Source organism: Ictidomys tridecemlineatus, chromosome 3 (genome assembly GCF_052094955.1).
Source record: "Ictidomys tridecemlineatus isolate mIctTri1 chromosome 3, mIctTri1.hap1, whole genome shotgun sequence".
In the NCBI taxonomy this organism is placed as follows: Eukaryota; Metazoa; Chordata; class Mammalia; order Rodentia; family Sciuridae; genus Ictidomys; species Ictidomys tridecemlineatus.
Window position 1 is genome coordinate 105,898,079 of NC_135479.1, and position 19,093 is coordinate 105,917,171.

Here is a 19,093-nt window from a genome sequence, read left to right on the forward strand (position 1 = left end):
TTCTTATAACTTAGAAATGGTTTAGAATGGATTCATTTCAATTCAATCCAAAAGGGATTTCTGGGGGATCACAGAACATGGTCTGACTATGTTGCCCAGGCTGGTCTTAAATTCCTGGCCTCAAGCAATCTTCCTGTGTTACTAGCTTCTCAAGTAGCTGGAACTACAGGTGCATGCCAGAGTGTCCAGGGATTTATTTATTGCCTACTATGTCTGAAGATTTTGTTAGGAACTGTAAATTCAATAAGAATCATGATCATACCATCAAGTCATTGTATCTACGTGTACTGTAATTAACACCTTTTAAAACAAAACAAAACAAAACAAAACATACGTCTATCCAAATTGATAGGTCATATTCAAATACATTTTTTGTTAAATGCAGCTCTTTTCTGGAATACCACAGTTTATATTTTAAGGAAGTAAAGAATTTTGTTCTATGTATATTAAGACATGCATGAAATATACAGCTAGAAATTTTCAAAATGGAAACCTTATAAAGAAATTGATTTTTGCCAGATGTAGTGGCACACACCTCTAATCCTAGCAACTGACATAAGAGAATTGCAAGTTAAGGCCAGCCACAGCAACTTAGCAAGACCCTCGCCAATTTAGTGAAACCCAGTTCTCAAAATAAAAAATAAAAAGGATTGGGGATGTAGCTCAGTTATAAAGCACCTACCATTTAGTAAGTGCAAGGCCCTAGGTTTAATCCCCAAGCATTAATCCCCATCAAAATTAAACATGGTCAATAATGATAATAATACCTATGCACAAAAGGGAGGAGTCTACCTTTTCATTCAGCAGGACTTCCCCATTTTCTAGTTCTACTCTCTCTATTTCTGTTCTATTCATCCTGAGTCATTCTTCGTAGTGGGAGATGACAGTAATCTTTTGTTCATTAGAACCTTCTACTTTTCCCTGTACTAATTAATATTCATTTAATAACACAAAGATTTGAGTTCTAGATTAGGTTGTTATTATTTGGGAAATTTATTTTTTACAAACTTATTTCTACTTAAAAGGAAAAATTTTCATCTTGATTTAAAATGACTTATAAAGGAGAGGTTGTAGGGAAACAGGCAATGCATATATTCCTAGTGAGACTGATTCACTCTCTTTGGAAGATAACTTGACAACTCTCATTAAAATTACAAATGCTCATATCTTTCGGGCCAGAAACATTTCATGAATTAATGCCAGTTATACTAGAACTGGAGCAAGAAGATCTAGAACTGGAGCAAGATGATGTATATGCAAAGTAACTCACCTTGGTAGTACTATAAAAGCAAAAGACTAGAGAGGACTTAAGTGTCCACCCTCTGGGCCCAGGTTAAATACATTCTGATATATCCATAAAATGTACATTATATGGTAGAAGGAAAAAGGATTGGGAAAGCATAGTATGTATAGATATGGAAAAATCTCCAGAAATAGTGTGTTGTGTGAAAATAGAAAGGTTCCAAGCTATACACTATATTTTTGGTTAAGAGGAGGAAAAAGATCAAATATCAGTTTTGTTTGTACATACATTAAAAATTTATGAAAGTATATATGAGATTAATAACAGTGGTTACTTATTTGATAGGGAGTAACTGTATTCATGAGTAACAGGTATAATAGGAAAACTTTTTCATGTTTTTTGATTTCTGAACCACATCAATTCAAATTTAAAAACAGCACTTATAGAAAGAAGAATACAATTTAGAGTAACAGTTTTTTAGAAGTATAAAACAATTGAGTTAAAAGCATCTTAAGACCCAACACATCACTTGTTTGACACAGTAATATAATGAGCTCCTTTTTTTTAAGATTAAAAAAATGAAAAGCCAATAAAAAATTTTTATACTTCTTTATGGAGTAATTATAGTCTTAAAGAAAATGCTGGTTAAAGATAAATCAATGAAAAAACTGCAAGAAGTTTAAAATAAAAATTAGTTTTTATTTATTGCTAGGTCCTGAAAGCTTAATCAGTATAAAATATGCTGTTGAAAAGCACTAAAAAGCCTGGAAAATAGACATATAAGTCAGATCCTTTTATTCAATTAATTTTCATAATAGCTTCCTATTGCAGATTTTATCTGTGCCTAGTCTTTGTGACATTTTTAGGCAAAATATGTAGAATGCACACTGATTTTAAATATAAGACTAATTTCTGTTCTCCTCCTTGAAACTATTTTTGAAAGTAAACAAAAAGTAGTTATTTACATTAGAAATAGCTAATGTCCATTACCTTATGAGAAAGAAGCTTCCCATCACCTAGAGGTTTTCCAGTTGATGCCTCAAAAAGGAAGATTACTTGAAAAAAAAGGTATAACATTACATGGTGTTTTATATTAGCATTTTTATTGGTAAATTTTGGGAGAATTATCATAATCCTCATAAGAAATTATTTAACTCTCTGAAACTCTGAGTATCTATCTATTGGCAAAGAAGAACAACAGCATCAAATTCCTTTTTATTAATGGGGTTACATTCCTTATGAAAAGAGTGGAACTGAATATTCCTAAAACATACATTTATTTAAAACTGTTATTTATCTAAGGCATCAATGCCTTTCTATAGGCTCAACAATGGAAATTCAAATTTGTAATTCTGCTATCTCTGGTTTAGACCCATACATCATAGAAAATCACATCTCACAAAGAAAACATATGTCAGGTGCTATGATGCCAGACAACACGTGCTGCTAATTTTCTGTCATCTTGGGTTCCTGGCTGAAAGCTTCAAAAACCCTTAAAATTTCCTGAGTGACAGGACTTTCTTTGTTACATTAATCAGAGTCTTGGTGGGTACCTGGAAAACCTCAGGACAGAGGCTGAAAATCAAAAGCACCAAGCATGTGATTTGAAGGATGTTTCTGACCTCTGGAGATAGGAATGAGACTGAAGATTATAGCATATTGAGATAGGGGCAAAGGACAAGTAGTCAGCTAGATAATAAATGATCTTAGAAAAAGATGAGGGTTGGCTATCAAAGAAAAGGAAATGGGTTGCTAACACCTCTGGGAATGCACAAGTGATTACCCCTGTGCTCCTGCTCCTTAAGCTGGGATTAAAACAGGGATTCTGGGATCTATAAATGAGACAAGACCATCCCCTCCCCCAAATTCTCAGCTATGGGTCCCCTTCTCTGCTGTCTCTGTACCTGTCTCTTTCTTAAATAAGACTTGTTTTCTATGTTTGCTTAGGTGTTTCTCAGGTGTTTAATTTTCAACACCTGGGGATAAGAACCCGTTCCTGATTTCCAAGACCTGTATCAATATGGCCAATGATTAAATGAATTATGCCAAGTAATAAAACCCCATAAAAATTCTAGACAGAAAAGTTCAGTAAAGCTTCCTCGTTGGTGAAAACACTGATTGCTATGAGTTGAGGACACAGAAGCTCTATGTTCCTTGCCAGGCCTTATGCTTTGTGTATCCTTTATAATAAAATGATAATCATAAGATAGCTTGAGTCCTTTGAGTTGTTTTAGTGAATTATCAAATTTGAGGAGGTAATAGAATAAAATAGAAAAAAAATCCCTGAATTTATACAAAGTGGTGGCTGATATCTAAAGTGAAGGCAGTCTTGTGTTAAACACTTCATCCTTAAGCTTTTGGGTTTATGCTAACTCCAGGTAGTGTCAGAAATGAGTCATAGTACAACCAGTTTAGATACAAATAGAATAGTTTGGGTCAGGAAATATAAGGGTTCACTAGGATGACCCTGACGCACTGAAACATTTGATTTGGGAAAATGATAAAGGGATAGGAGATGAGGAAGCTCTGATTCTTCAGTGGCCGCAGGATCATTTAAGGTATGAAATAGTAGCTATGTTGCAATCAGTTATTGGAGGTAAAAATTTATTTATGGAATTTAGAGATGACTAGCAGTCAGAGAAATGCAAATCAAAACCACCCTAAGATACCATCTCACTCCAGTAAGATTGGCAGCCACTATGAAGTCAAACAACAAGAAGTGCTGGCGAGGATGCGGAGAAAAGGGTACACTTGTACATTGCTGGTGGGACTGCAAATTGGTTCGGCCAATTTGGAAAGCAGTTTGGAGATTCCTGGGAAAGCTGGGAATGGAACCACCATTTGACCCTGCTATTGCCCTTCTTGGACTATTCCCTGAAGACCTTAAAAGAGCATGCTACAGGGATACTGCCACATCAATGTTCATAGCAGCACAATTCACAATAGCTAGACTGTGGAACCAACCCAGATGCCCTTCAATAGATGAATGGATAAAAAAAATGTGGCATTTATACACTATGGAATATTACGCAGCGCTAAAAAATGACAAAATCACGGAATTTGCAGGGAAATGGATGGCGCTAGAGCAGATTATGCTTAGTGAAGCTAGCCAATCCCTAAAAAACAAATACCAAATGTCTTCTTTGATATAATGAGAGCAAGTATGAACGGAGTAGGGAGGAAGAGCAGGAAAAAAAAGATTAACTTTAAACAGAGACATGAGATGGGAGGGAAAGGGAAAGAAAAGGGAAATTGCATGGAAATGAAGGGAGACCCTCATTGCTATACAAAATTACATATAAGAGGTTTTGAGGGGAATGGGAAAATAAACAAGGAGAGAAATGAATTACAGTAGATGGGGTAGAGAGAGAAGATGGGAGGGGAGGGGAGGGGGGATAGTAGGGGATAGGAAAGGTAGCACAATACAACAGTTACTAATAGGGCATTATGTAAAAATGTGGATGTGTAACCGATGTGATTCTGCAATCTGCATTTGGGGTAAAAATTGGGAGTTCATAACCCACTTCAATCTAATGTATGAAATATGATATGCCAAGAGCTTTGTAATGTTGTGAACAACCAATAAAAAAAATTTTTCTAAAAAAAAATTTGCTTCACCTGGTTGAGCAGTCTAATTTTCATCTCTACTGATATAATGAGATACTTATCATCTGGAAGAATTTTCAAAAGCTTTCATGTGAACTATTTTATTATTCATTTGAAAAAAAAATAAACTTTTGCATTATTAAAAAAAAAGAGATGATACATACAATTTCCAGGGAACTGGCTCACTAAATGCATAAGAAAATGCAAATATAATAAGGAAAAAAATATATGCACTTCCTTGGTTTTTATTAACTGTAAAAGCTAAAGTCAAAGTAAAGAATGGGCCAAATATAAATTCTGATCAGTCTAAATCAAAGGCTCTTCTTTCAGGAACGTTACTAAGGAATATGTTAGGGAAGATCCCGATTCTAGTCAGTTCCAGGTACAGCCGTTAGAGCTATTTTCAAAGGAAAAAGTTATGCTGAAACAAATTATTAAAAAAGACTAGATCATATATAAATTTTAAAAAAGAAAAAGTAACTAACTTTATAAGGAACACTGCATCCTGGTTGTATTAGGAGGTTGGGGAGAGGGAATCTTTTGCAAAAAGATGCATGAGAATTAAGTCTGAGAAGGCAGAGAAATTTTTCAAAGAAAAGCAAAAATGTGCTATGCCTGCATGGTGTTTTATAGGAAATAACTTTCTGTAAAAGAGAAGTTATAAAATCCATCTTAAATGGTAAAAAAAAAAAAAAAAAAAAAAAAGACTAGAATGGTTCCCAAGAGAATGGGGATAGATAAAGGGACTCCTTCCAACTGGGCAGATGGGGGTGGAGGGAGTATATCTCTAAACAGTTACTAAGAAATGAACTGAATAAAGCAAACGTTACTAGGATCAAAACATTGAGGTTGGATGAATTGATGAAATTCCCTTATGGTGATCCAATGTAATTTCTTTCATCTGTCTGATTACTCTGGCTAGAGTTTCCAGGACTGTGTTGAATAAAAGTGGTAAAAGAGGGCATTCTTGTCTTGTTCCAGTTTTTAGAGGGAATATTTTCAATTTTTTTTCCATTAGAATGATGTTGGCCTTGGATTTAGCATAGATAGCTTTTACAATGTTGAAGTATGTTCCTACAACCCCTAGTTTTTCTAGTATTTTGAACATTAAAGGTTTCTCTATTTTGTCAAGTGCTTTTTCTGTATTTATTGGTTTACTTCCATCTCTGCTTGATGTCTATGAAGCATTTAAATATATCATGACAAAAACAGAACTATTGATTTACAAACCCCTTCAAAACTTCCTCCCTGTTTTTTGTCTTCCATCTTACTAGGGTAAAAGCCTATAAGATAAAAAGGCTTACCTCCCCAGTTTCCTGTATGCTTATATCCTTACCATAGTCCAGTCTCTGTGATCTGGTTCTTGCCTCTCTCTTTGTCCTCATCTCTTGCTACTCTTTCATGGTCACCCAATTACATGGCCTTCTGGCAATTCCTTTTAACGTGCCAAGCATTCTCATCTCAGAATCCTTCCTATAGTTATTCCCCTTCCTCATTTCCAGAATGCCCCAATCCCTCACTTTACATTAGTTTGCTTCACAGCATGTGTAGATAGATAGTATAGAAAATAAACAAACATAACAAACTATCTGTTCCTTTTTATATCTTCAAAAAAAAAATTTGGCCCACAGTAAGAATTCTATAATATCTGCCAGATAATTGAATCTTTAATACAGTGATACCTTAATAAAATGGTTTCATTGTACTATGAAATTCCAAATCACTTTACAAAGTTATTTATTAATACTAAACTGGCCTAGGTTTTAATAGAAATTTTATTCATACCTTTCTTCCACTTTATTAACTTACATTTTAATTTTTTCGTGCCAGGAATTAAACCCAGGGGTGATTAACCATTGAGTGATATGGTAAAAGTCCCCTTCTCCCCACTCTTTTTTTTTTTTTTTTTTTTTTTTGGAGACAGGGTCTTGCTAAATGGTGAGGCTGCCCTTGAACTTGTTATCCTCCTGTCTCAGCCTCCCAACTGTGATCACAGTTGTGGGCCACTGTGCCTGACTTCATTAACTTAATTTTAAAAACATGTAAACAAAATAAATAGTATAATGAAGTACAATATTCACTCTGTTACCAAATGAAGAAAACAGGAATATTAAAAAAAATAATACACATTTTAAGATCACAATCTTTAATTAAAATTCTACCAACAGCTACTGAATAAAGATTTATGTCTTACCACCAATCTTGGTTGTTATAATAATATGTATGTGTTCTATCAATTGGGTATAACAACTTTAGTTCTTATGTAATTCAAATTTAGAACAAATCATGAAGTTTATGGCTGTCATATAAAGTTAACATATTAATAGATAAGAAAATGCAAGTTAATTTATGAAAATTTTATAGCATTAACAAATTTCATGGAAACTGGCTGTGGAAAATTATAAGATGTACTTACTTTTTTCATCAGCTTTGTCTTTTATTGCTATAGTATCATTACTCAGAGACACAGTCTGTGCATTAAGAATATCTGTTCTCATTCCAGGAAATTTTGGAGAAGAAATGAAGCGCCCTTCATAGGAATATACATAGATACCACCACCATCTACAAGAAGAAAATGTCTAAAAAATAAAGAATAAAAATATGTTCTTAGAGAGGAAGATACGATATTTTCATTTTATATTAAAGAATAATTTATCCTAGCCCAGACATGTAATCCCAGCAGCTCAGGAAGCTGAGGCAGGAGGATTACAAATTTAAAGTCTGTCTTAGCAACTTAGCAAGGCCCTAAGCAACTTAGTGAGAATCTGTCTCAAAAGTAAAAACACTGGGGGCTGGGGATACAGTTCAGTGGTTAAGAGCCCCTGAGTTCAATTCCCAGTATAATATATATCTTTGCAAAAATCTAAATCTAAATAATAAAATCCAAATAATAAAATCTAAATAATAACAACAATACAAAGTAAAGATGTTTCTCTGACTTTAAAATCATATGCCAATCATCAGTATATATTCACATATAAACCCTACACATTTTTTACAACAGGGTTTCAGATTTATTTCCTATGTTGACAGTTAATATTAAGGCATAGGGCTCTGTACAATATTTTATTGACTTATATAACTATTTTATGGCTACTACATTTTTCCTTTGAAAAAGGATAAACATTGTAAGAAATAATTAAAACAATAAAGAGAAAACAAAAGACTTCTTGTGACTCTACCTTTACAGAGATAACTATAGCAAAAAAAATATGAATACATTTTCATAATTACTTCTTAACTCACTTTTTGTGATGGATATTAATTTCAAATTAAATTAACTGTTTTAGTGAGTGTCTATAGTGTGCATACATCTCTGTATATCTATTCTACTTAATTCGTATATAGCTTCTAGAAGCATAATTACTGGATCAAAGCATATATACTTTTAAAAATTTAATATGTGGGCCGGGATTGTGGCTCTGTGGCAGAGCACTTGCCCCGCATATATGAGGCACTGGGTTTGACTCTCAGCACCGTAGATAAATAAATGAATAAAATATAAGTCTACCAACAACTAAAAATATATATAAATTGTTTCAAAATTAAAATGTAACTGTTAAACTTCCTTTTGAAAGGTAATATTAATTTGTACACATACAACTAAATTGGTGAGGCTTTTACTTTGTGTTGACAACATTATTGTAAAACAAATGTTCAGGGTCTCAATATCCTTGATTCAGAACTATTTATTGATTCAGGAATTACTAATTATTCTAATTATTCAGGAATTACTAATTATTATGTACACACTTCAACTAAATTAATACCTAAGGAATGACAGGTAATATTTAATTGAAGCATTTTTCTTTGCATATCAGTATATGGCCATACCCATTAGTGTATGAAAACAATGTTTGTTGATCTTGACAAAGTGACACATTATATTAGTATATATTCTTTGTGTTATCACTAAAAATTTTTCTTTTCTAAATAGAACACTAGCTTTTAACTTTTAAGTAAATACCCTGTTTCTATGGGCTAACATCTCTAACGGCATAAATAAGACCAGTGGTAGGAGGTAACTAAAATATTCTTTACTTAATTATTTATGCCATTAATATATGCTTTTACAAAGAAAACATCCAATAAATATACTTATAAACAATGTGTAATGAATAAACTTATTTGAAACTCCTGAAGTAAAAATCATTTCAGAAATATTGTTTTTAGACACTGACATCTTAACTTTTAAATGGCAAAAATGACTTGTTTTAAAAATTTATAATTAATAAATGAATCATACATTTCAATTTCATTAAACAGATGTAAAATTTAACATAACATTTTCTTGATCACTCAATATAATCAGTATGATGACTATATTCTTCAGTAACAAAATGATAGCTTTGATACTCATGAGAATCTGTTGTTGCTCAGAATAATTATACTCTCAGCTGCACAGTTCTGTAATTTTAGTTTTCTCTATATTCCCTTGCCAGGCAGTCACTTTTCTTCCTGTCATTGTGCCAGCCTGTAACAGCTCATCAGCACTTTCTTCTAGTTTTCTATTTATAAAAAGCTGTGGGCTAGAAAACCTGATAAGAAACACTATTAAGAGCTTGCCTAGGTGATGAATAAAGGGATAAGGAATAAAGTGCATTGTTTCACTGTAAAAGTATTTTAGGTAAATATCAATTATATTTCCATATTTTATTCCAGGTTTTATTGAGTAGCTTTCCTAAGTCTAATTTTTGTTTTAGTAGGATATCACTGTACATGACAGACTGATAGTTTTCACAGAAAACTGAAGGTTCCTGGAGTAATATCTATTCCTAATTTACTCTAGTTAACTGGTCTCAAGTTCCTTAGTCTTTTACACAGTTCAATGTCTTTGTAGAGAATATTATTTTTCAAACTTCAGGTCACAGCCCAGAAGTGGGTTATGAAATCAATGAATTTCAACCAATATTTTAAAACAAAGTTATGCCTGGGATGTACTTCAGAGTGTACATGAGCAAATCCCTGGGTTCAATCTTCAGCAGAGGGGAAGGGAGGGAAAGACAGAGAGAGAAAAAGGAAAGGGAAGGGAAGGGAAGGAAAGGAAGAAGGAAGAGAAAGAGTAAAAGAGAAAAGAATAGGGGCTGGGGTTATAGCTTAGTGGTAGAGCCCTTGCCTCACACACGAGTTACTGGGATTGATCCTTAGTACCACATAAAAACAAATAAGATAAAGATATTGTGTTCATCTTTTTTAAAAATGAGAAAAGAATAAAAGAGAGGAAGAAGGAAAAAGATGGAGAAGAAAGAAAGGAAAAGAAAAACAAAGAAAGAAAAGAGAAAGGAAGCAGGCATGGTGGCACACGCCTGTAATCCCAGCATCTCAAGAGGCTAAGACTGGAGGATTGTTGAGTTCAAAGCCAGCCTCAGCAATGGCAAGGCACTAAGCAACTCAGTGAGACCCTGTCTCTAAATAAAATACAAAATAGGACTGGGGATGTAGCTCAGTTGTCAAGTGCCCCTGAGTTCAATCACCAGTACCAGAGAGAGAGAGAGAGAGAGAGAGAGAGAGAGAGAGAGAGAGAGAGATAGAGAAACCATGAGGTTCAAACTATTTCATAATTATTTGCCTGATTCACTCCCATTCTCTCATATCATTACTCCAATGTTCAGTTATAACGAACTCAACATTTAAAATAAATCGATACTTTTAAAACTTGTCAATTTTAATTATTTTTCCTTTTTTTATTAAAGCATTATAGTTACACACAGTAGTCAGGTTCATTTTGACAAAACTCATATATCCAAGGAATTTGATTTTAATCCCCATTCCTTCAACTTTTCTTCCCCTTCACCCTCCCCTTGTTCCCCCTTCCTCTATTCTACTAATCTTTCTTTTGTTCCTTTATTTATTTACTTTTGATTGGTACTTTCTATATATACACAAAGGTGAAATTCCCTTTGTACATTTATATGTTCATATTACATGATCTTGTTAAATTCATTCCATGTTTTCCCCTTTCCCATCCTTCCTCTGTCCTTCTTGTTCAGTTTTAATTTTTAATACAGAAAATGCTGAAATATAACCTACATATAACCCTCAATTATTTTTTAAAAAATGTAAAAAAAAATGTTGAGACTAAAAAGTTTCAGGACTTCTTATTAAAAAGCATATTTATTGCTTCTAATTTTTAAACCTATAATATAAATAAATCTATTCCAAATAAGTAGTATATTGTTATGTAAGTAGGATGCTTTAAAGACTGCTTTGCCCCTACGTGAAATATTTTAACTCTAAATCCAATAGGTAAACATAATAAACAAATTACCTTTCTGCCTGTAGAATTAAACTAACAGTTCCTTCTTTAAGATCAAATATAAGTGGTGTATTCCAGTTCTTTGTACTAAAAGACAGATAAAAAGAACATTATTAACATTTAAAATACTCTTTTAAGCATACAGGTACTCATTTTAAATAGTGATTTTAGTTTCACAGTAACTTTATTTGTACTTCTATTAAGGTATGTAGAATATTGCTCTGAAATTATTCGTTCTGTACCTGCAACTAGACTGTACCCCCAACTAGAAAGGAGACTCTCTGTCCCCTACAACTAACACACAACAGACACTTAACAAATACCTACTGCAGGAACTACAATACATGAATTAAAGAATACTAGGAATAAGCTACTTAATCACTGAGTCCTTTAGCTCTCATAAAATGAGAATAATACTAACGTTAAACATAAAAGATAAAAATGTCTCAATAAATGATACCTATTATTACCTAAAATATGAGTAGGTTTTTTTAATTTAATGAAAGTTTTTGGTGATGATAGGTCCAGAGACCTCTTCATTTCTACTATTGTTTCCTGGTATTTCATTTTAATAAATATTTTATAACAATAAGTATGTTGACAACCAAACAGGAGACAAGATTAAACATAATACCTAATATGTTTTGCCACATATTAGGTAATATAAGAAAATTGAAATGACAAAGAATAAATAAATAGGAGCTGTATTTTACTTTGCTTTGGGGAAGGTAAGAAAATGATGCTAGGTATCCAACCCAGGCCCTTGCACCGACTATGCAAGTGCTCTATTACTCTATCATATCTCCAGCCCAAATGTTGGTATTTTTGAAAGCAAACTCTTTAATGTGAGTAAAACCTAATGAAAGGAATCCTACAGATTCAAATTTTATGCTCTACCTGTTGTAACTAGTAGAATAAATACCTTTTTTAGGGCAATGGAGAGCCCTAGTTTTCTTCAAACAACAAAGAAACTCAAACTAAAAAGATCTCTATTTTTCTCAACCCAATAAAAATTATTTAAATAACCGTATTAAGTGATTATAAGATTTTCCCATGTTCTCTAATCCTTTTCCCATATTTCAAGTTTTAATTTTGTATTTTTTTTAATTTTCCCGAATTATTATTGTTCTTCCTATCATTTAAGAAGAAAAATTCATATAAAAGTGATCTGATTATTTCTTTATTCACTCTCCTGTTTCTCCTATTTCATTATTCCAGACTTGGCTGTTTTCCTGAGTTACAGATTCTGATTAGCAGCAGATTTACACAGAGTAAGTAAGGATTTCTAAAAAATACAGCAGTTGTCAATTAAATTAATACCTTTGTTTTGTGTATTAGTGGGCTTTAGGATTCTAAGAAAATATTATACATGTTTCAATTCATTCAAACATGCTGGGTTCTGATGAGTAAGACATATATTCTCTATCCTCAATTTTATAGTCAATAATTAAACTATAATCACACCATGTTTTCTTCAAACAACAAAGAAACTCAAACTAAAAAGATCTCTATTATAAATACAAGCACAAGGTTTTTAAAAATGTTTTCTTAAATTCTTAAGTATTCGCAAGCCTTGAAAGTATCATAGTGATTACACAAGTTTTCTGGATAGTTGAGGACTCAGTTGGAGGTATAGTCAGATTGGACCAGTTGTTAAATTTTCAAGAATTTTTTAAATCAGAAAAAAAATTAAATAAAACTAGGATGTAAAATGAAATTTTATAGACTTACTATCAAGTAAATTATATTAAAAACAAAGGGAACAGATATTCAAAATATCACTTCCAGGTTATTTTATGATCTTTTATTATTATCTTTGTACCTGAAATTTTGTTTTATCTGTATGGCAGCAATACTACATATATAATGGTTTGCTATTCTTCATCTCCTTTCAACTTTGCATGAAATCACATTACAGCTTAAAATTGGTCCTGGTAGAAATATTTTTACATCATGGAAATCATCAAAACTGCAAATCAGGTTTGTTTATTTCCAGAAAGCCAGTTGTATATTTAACAGTATGTCCTTTTAAGTTTTTCATGCAAGTTTCCTGGAAATGTTTATTGAATCATTCCCTGCCTTCCAATACAGAATATACTAAATAAATTTCCTTTAATACATCATTTTTGGAATTCTGGGCCATCAATACAAACATCCATGATTACCCTGGGCTATGATATTATATCCATTCTAAATAAGTCTGTTATCAGGATGCTAGCTGTCCCCTCTTATAGTAAACAGATGGTTCCTTTTCCCATCATTTATCAGCTGCTTCTAAGCTCTAAATTTTGAAAAACATATATACAATAAATTCCTTGAAACTAAGAGTGAACACTATCTCAGAGAAGGTATTTCCTATTATAAAAGTGATCATTAACATTTGATGTACACACTTTATTAGATATATTTTCACTGTTCATTCATTGCTCACTTTTTCTCACTTCCTGGTTTGAGCTAAGCTCAGGACAGGTGAGGTTTTGAGAAAAATTAAGTTTAAGCCAAACAATAATGATTTGAAAACTTGAAAATAAATTTATCATCATAGGGGCTGGGATGTGGCTCAAGTGGTAGCGCACTTGCCTAGCATGCGTGAGGCACTGGGTTCAATTCTCAGCACCACATAAAAATTTTAAAAAAATAAATAAAGATATTGTATCCACCTACAAAAAAAAACTAAAAAAAAATTCATCATCACGACATAACTGAATTTTTAAGAAATGCAAGATGCTTACGAGAACACATAACATTGAAGAGACGTTGAAACAACTAAGTGTGCATAGTTCAAAGATGCTTTAATGACTCTATCGCGGAATTCCAGCAAATCCACTGCATCATTAAGAACATTGCGAACCTAAACAAAAAAAAATGAAATACCAACAAGCAACATTACAACACATCAAAATTTCAATTGAATGTTAGCAAGATTTTGAAACACACAAAAAATTCAATGCACTCTTGATTACCTAATCTCATAAAAAGAAGATTTCAACTAGGAATAAGATATTAAACACGTGGGTATAAAAACCAACAAAGTACAAATATAGATAATCTCTTAAAAGTAAACAGAAAAGAAAAAAAATTTTAACCTGCAAGCCTCACTGAATGCTATAGCAATGGAGTGATAAAAGTGAAAAATGTTCCAACACTGAGATATAGTTAAATGAAGATGGCACAGATAAGTTGGAAAAAGACTACATGATTTCTGCCAAAAACAATGAGAATATCTCTTTTTAGATTAGATTTTACTTTTAAATTAGGTTTTACAACAGGAGATAAAATTGCTTTAAAAATCAAAAGTGGAGTAGGAGTTATTAGTAAAGAAACCAAGTGGCAGAGTGGGGGATGCGAAAACACAGAGATAATATATAAGAAGGCTAAGGACCAATTAACAAGAAGATTTGCTTATTATAATTAAGACTGTTATAAGGTTTATAACATTCTAGTTTGTAAGGATTTTAACATTTGGTAATATTGCCTAAAATCTTGAAGGTAATGGACCAACCACAACAAATCAATAAAAATGTTGAGTGAGTTAAACTTACCAAGTTATCTGGTCAATATCAGAATGGGTAAGACAGTATAATAAGAGGTTTAAAAAAAGAAAGAGAAAAATAATGTAATTGTACCTACAATTCTCCTCAAAATGTTATTTTTTTCTAAAAATAATGTATCAGGTATTAATAAGCAATGAAATGATATGAAAAGAAAGATAAGAGGATAAAGTAAAACTTCCTATAAGTACTTCTTCAAATTACTTCATGCCCTTCTAAAAGAGGTCCACAGAACTACCTTGCCACTCCCAAGTGAGGACAAGAAGGCACTATTTATAAGTCAGAAAGTGGGCCCTCTTTAGACATCAAATTTGCACCATGATCTTGGACTTTCCAGCCTCTAGAACTGTGAAAAATGTTTTTGTTGTTGTTTATAAGCTACCCCTAATGTGGTTTTATTATAGCAGCCTGAGCAGACTAAGACAAGTATATTTCATTTTTTAATGATCTGTTCCCCAACTCCCATCCCTATCAATATACCATCACCATGACAAGAGAAAGCAAAATAAAGCTTATACTCTAGAATCCTATCACAAAGATAAACAAAACTATGAAATAACATACATATAGGCTATTTACTATAGCTCTATTTGCAATATCAAATGGCTGCAAATGCCCAAATGTTTATCAACAGGTTGAATAAACTACAGCACATTCACAAATAATATATAGCAGTACGATGCAATGAGGCAGTTATACGGAGTGATCTATGGGACACAGAGTAAAAATGTAAGGTGCAGAACAATATATATAGTATGATATGTTTTATCTAAGGGAAGAACATGAAGTTACATGGATTTGCCTGTATTTGAAAAAAAAACAAGAAATACTAAATAGTATTCAATAACAAATTATTAGAATAAATCTACATTTTTTATTTCAAAACTATATTTTAAAACATACATGGCACCATTAATGTGTTTAGGAACAAAAATTTTCTTGTAAGAGAAAACAATTGCCAAGAACAAACGAAGAGTAAAACTTCTTTAAACACAAATTACGAACCTTAGTACATATTCATGATATATTTTTATCTATCAGAAACAAAAACATTTTGTCTAAAAGTTTGATCAAATCAGTACAAATGAGCCCATACAGCACCCAACTATGGTCTATAAAAAGATTTCCCTAGGGAAAAACCTGCTATGGGGTTCCCTCTTCAGTAAATTGTACTTCTTTTTAAAAAAAGGTAACAATGGGGCTGGGGATATGACTCAAGTAGTAGCGCGCCCACCTGGCATGCATGAGGCACTGGGTTGGATTCTCAGCACCACATAAAAAAAAAATAAAGATATTGTGTCCAACTAAATCTAAAAAATAAATATTTTTTAAAAAAGGTAACATTTCCCTCTAACAGAAGATAGTGCTTCCTGGAAAAATGGCTGATTTCAAGTCTGATAGGAAATGCACAGAATAAGCCTAGAATATACTGTCACATAAGAAAGCAAGGAAACTACTGAAATAATGTCAAAAGAACATAGGAGCCAATTGGCCAAAGATAGAACAATTTGATCATTAAAAAGAATTACAACTGCAATGGCTGAAATACACCAAAAATGTTGACATCTCCAAGTTACAAAGATAAAAACGCAAAATAAATTCACTGGAACCAGACACAGTGCATGCCGGCAATCTCAGAAACTCAGGTGGCTCCTGAAAGAACATCAAAAGTTCCAAGCCTGTTTAGGCAATTTAGTGAGACTCTGTCTCAAAATAAAAAATAAAAAGGGGGTCAGATCCAAGATAACAGACTGGATAGGGGCTGCATTCCTTCTTACTCCCTAACTCGGGATTCAAGCAGAGGAAATACTATTGCCCCTGAGAAGTGTCAGTTTAGCTCCTTAGCCCATTTATTGATTGGGTTGTTTGTTTTTTTGGTGTTAAGTTTTTTGAGTTCTTTATATATCCTGGAGATTAGTACTCTATATGATGAATATGTGGCAAAAATTTGGTCCCAAAATGGAGGCTCTCACTTCACCTCATTGATTATTTCTTTTGCTGAGAAGTTTTTCAGTTTCAGTCCATCTCATCTATTAATTCTTGATTTTATTTCTTGTGTTTAAGGAGTCTTGCTAAGGAAGTCGAGCCTAATCCGACATGATGAAGATTTGGGCCTACTTTTTTCTCTATTAGGCATGGAGTATCTATATTGTGCAGAGGGGAGTGAGAGGAAGGGTGGGACTACGGGGATGGGAAGAATGATAGAATGAGACAGGCATTATTACCCTATATACATTACATGTATGATTACATTGCTGGTATGACTCTGCACCATGTACAGCCAGAGGAATGAGAAGTTGTACTCCATTATGTGTACAATGTGTCAAAATACATTCTACTGTCATATAGAACTAATTAGAACAAATTAAAGGAAAAAGAAAAACAGAAGAACAGTAGAATAGAAGAGGGGATCAGTAGGAGGGAGGCAAAGAAAAGGGGAAGTACTAGAGAATGAAATTGATCAAATTATACTTTTTATTTTGATCATGTATGAATATATTATAACAAATCCTACTATTATGCATAATTATAATGCACCAATTAAAAGGGGGAAAATAAATTATTGTTACACAACTAAAAAAGTAAAATAAAATAAAAAGGGCTAGAGGTGTAACTCAGTGGTAGAGTGCCTCTGGGTTCCAGTACTAAAAAAAAAAAAAAGAAGAAGAAGAAGAAGAAGAGGAGGATGAAGAAGAAAGGGAAGAAAGAAAAAAGGAAAAGAAACTAATTTGGCATGCTAGGAAAACAACCCATCATTGGAAAGCTGGTAAATAAAGGAAAATAATTCAGCTTTTCTCACTTCATAGAAATCAAATAGTTGATGAGGTATAAGAATTCTAGATGATAAACGCAAAAGAAATTATTAGATTAATCTAGGCAACTGTCATCAATGGCTGCTAAAAACATTAAGGTAAGATGCCTAATAGGAAACTATATGACAGATGAATCAGGCTTATAATACCTGAACACACCAATCAAAACATTACTAGAATAAAGACAAGCAAACATATGTGCCCGCTGATGTGATGTAATAGGAAATGAACAGTATAATATACAAACTATTCTTTAAATTTCTTAAGACTCTAAAATCTTATCAAGGCACTAAATCTAACAACCAGTCTATAGGAAATACAGAGAACTAAATGAACATGTTATATATAAATATATCATTAAGATACAATCAGGTAAATGTAGAATACAATACGATCAAAAGAACAAATGACCTGGTTTAATAAATTATAAATTTCATATTAATATTTATATATTTATACATATGAAGGAGGAAATGTTTCAGACTTAAAAATGACCTCAGAGACATATTAACTAAATGCAATGTGGGACTGTTTCTGATGTAAATAGAACAACTATAAAAATATATTTCAAAAATAACTGATCTGCTATTCTGCTATTATGGAAGGATATTAGGAAACCATTGGGAAAATGTACAGGGTCACTACAGTTATATTTAAATGAGAATAGTTCTTATCTTTCAGACATTTTTTAAAGTCTTTAAAAAAGAAGCCAGTCAAGAAGAAAAAGACTAATATCTTTGTTTACTTCTTCTACAAGTAGGGGGAAATGACTGCAAAGAGAAAACTACTCTGATAAGAAATGTTTCTAAGGAAATGAAATGTTTTAAAGAATAGGAGATTGTAATGGTTTAGATCAGTGCTGTGGAATAAGATACCTATCCTACTTCTAGACCCAGTTATGTGGCATATAAAAGAAAGCATTCTTGAGAAGGCTGTAGGAGAAGCACTGGTCCCAGTACTAAGGCTACTTTTAATTAAAACAATAACATGAACATGATTTCAGTGAACTTATAACACTATCTTCACCAGAAGTCTGACTGAGCTCCCAAAGACATTTTTAAATTTCCAAAATAGCATCTTCTCCTAGAAACATGATGTAAAAGTTTTAAAGCTAAATTATATGCTAGTTTCTCTAATGCAAAACAATATATCCAGTTGTTTCCTAATGTCTTTCTATAGTAGGAGATCACATTTCTCCAGTTCTTTTCCAAATATATAGTCGGTCTATTTGTATAGAAAACAAAGTGCCAATAGGGAGAGAGAGCATGGGAGGAATAGATGAACTCTAGATAGGGCAGAGGGGTGGGAGGGAAAGGGAGGGGACAAGGAGTAATTAATGATGGTTGAATGTGATGATCATTATTATCCAAAGTACAGGTATAGACACAAATTGGTGTGAGTATACTATGTATACAACCAGAAATATGAAAAATTGAGCTATCTATATATAATAAGAATTGTAATGCATTCCGCTGTTATATATAAATAACAAATAATTAATTAATTAAAAAATAAAGAAAACAAAGTACCACACTGCATTTAGTTAATTTGTTTCTTAAGTCTATTTAATTCTGAAACAATTCCTCCTTCAAATACATACCTCTTGTTTAAATTTACAATTTA

At 32.5% G+C, this 19,093-nt stretch overlaps 1 protein-coding gene across 6 annotated transcripts in view; it reads right to left on the minus strand.

Moving 5' to 3' along the window:
- Ift80 (intraflagellar transport 80) overlaps positions 1–19,093 on the minus strand; it is a 125,301-nt gene that overhangs the window by 35,750 nt on the left and 70,458 nt on the right. For all 6 annotated transcript variants that reach the window (XM_078043578.1, XM_078043580.1, XM_078043581.1 and 3 more), the window contains 4 exons: positions 13,839–13,957; positions 11,119–11,193; positions 7,266–7,429; positions 2,234–2,298 (listed from right to left, as the gene is read on the minus strand). In XM_078043578.1, coding sequence (XP_077899704.1) covers positions 2,234–2,298; positions 7,266–7,429; positions 11,119–11,193; positions 13,839–13,957 — 423 coding nt within the window. The remainder of the gene's footprint in view (positions 1–2,233; positions 2,299–7,265; positions 7,430–11,118; positions 11,194–13,838; positions 13,958–19,093) is intronic.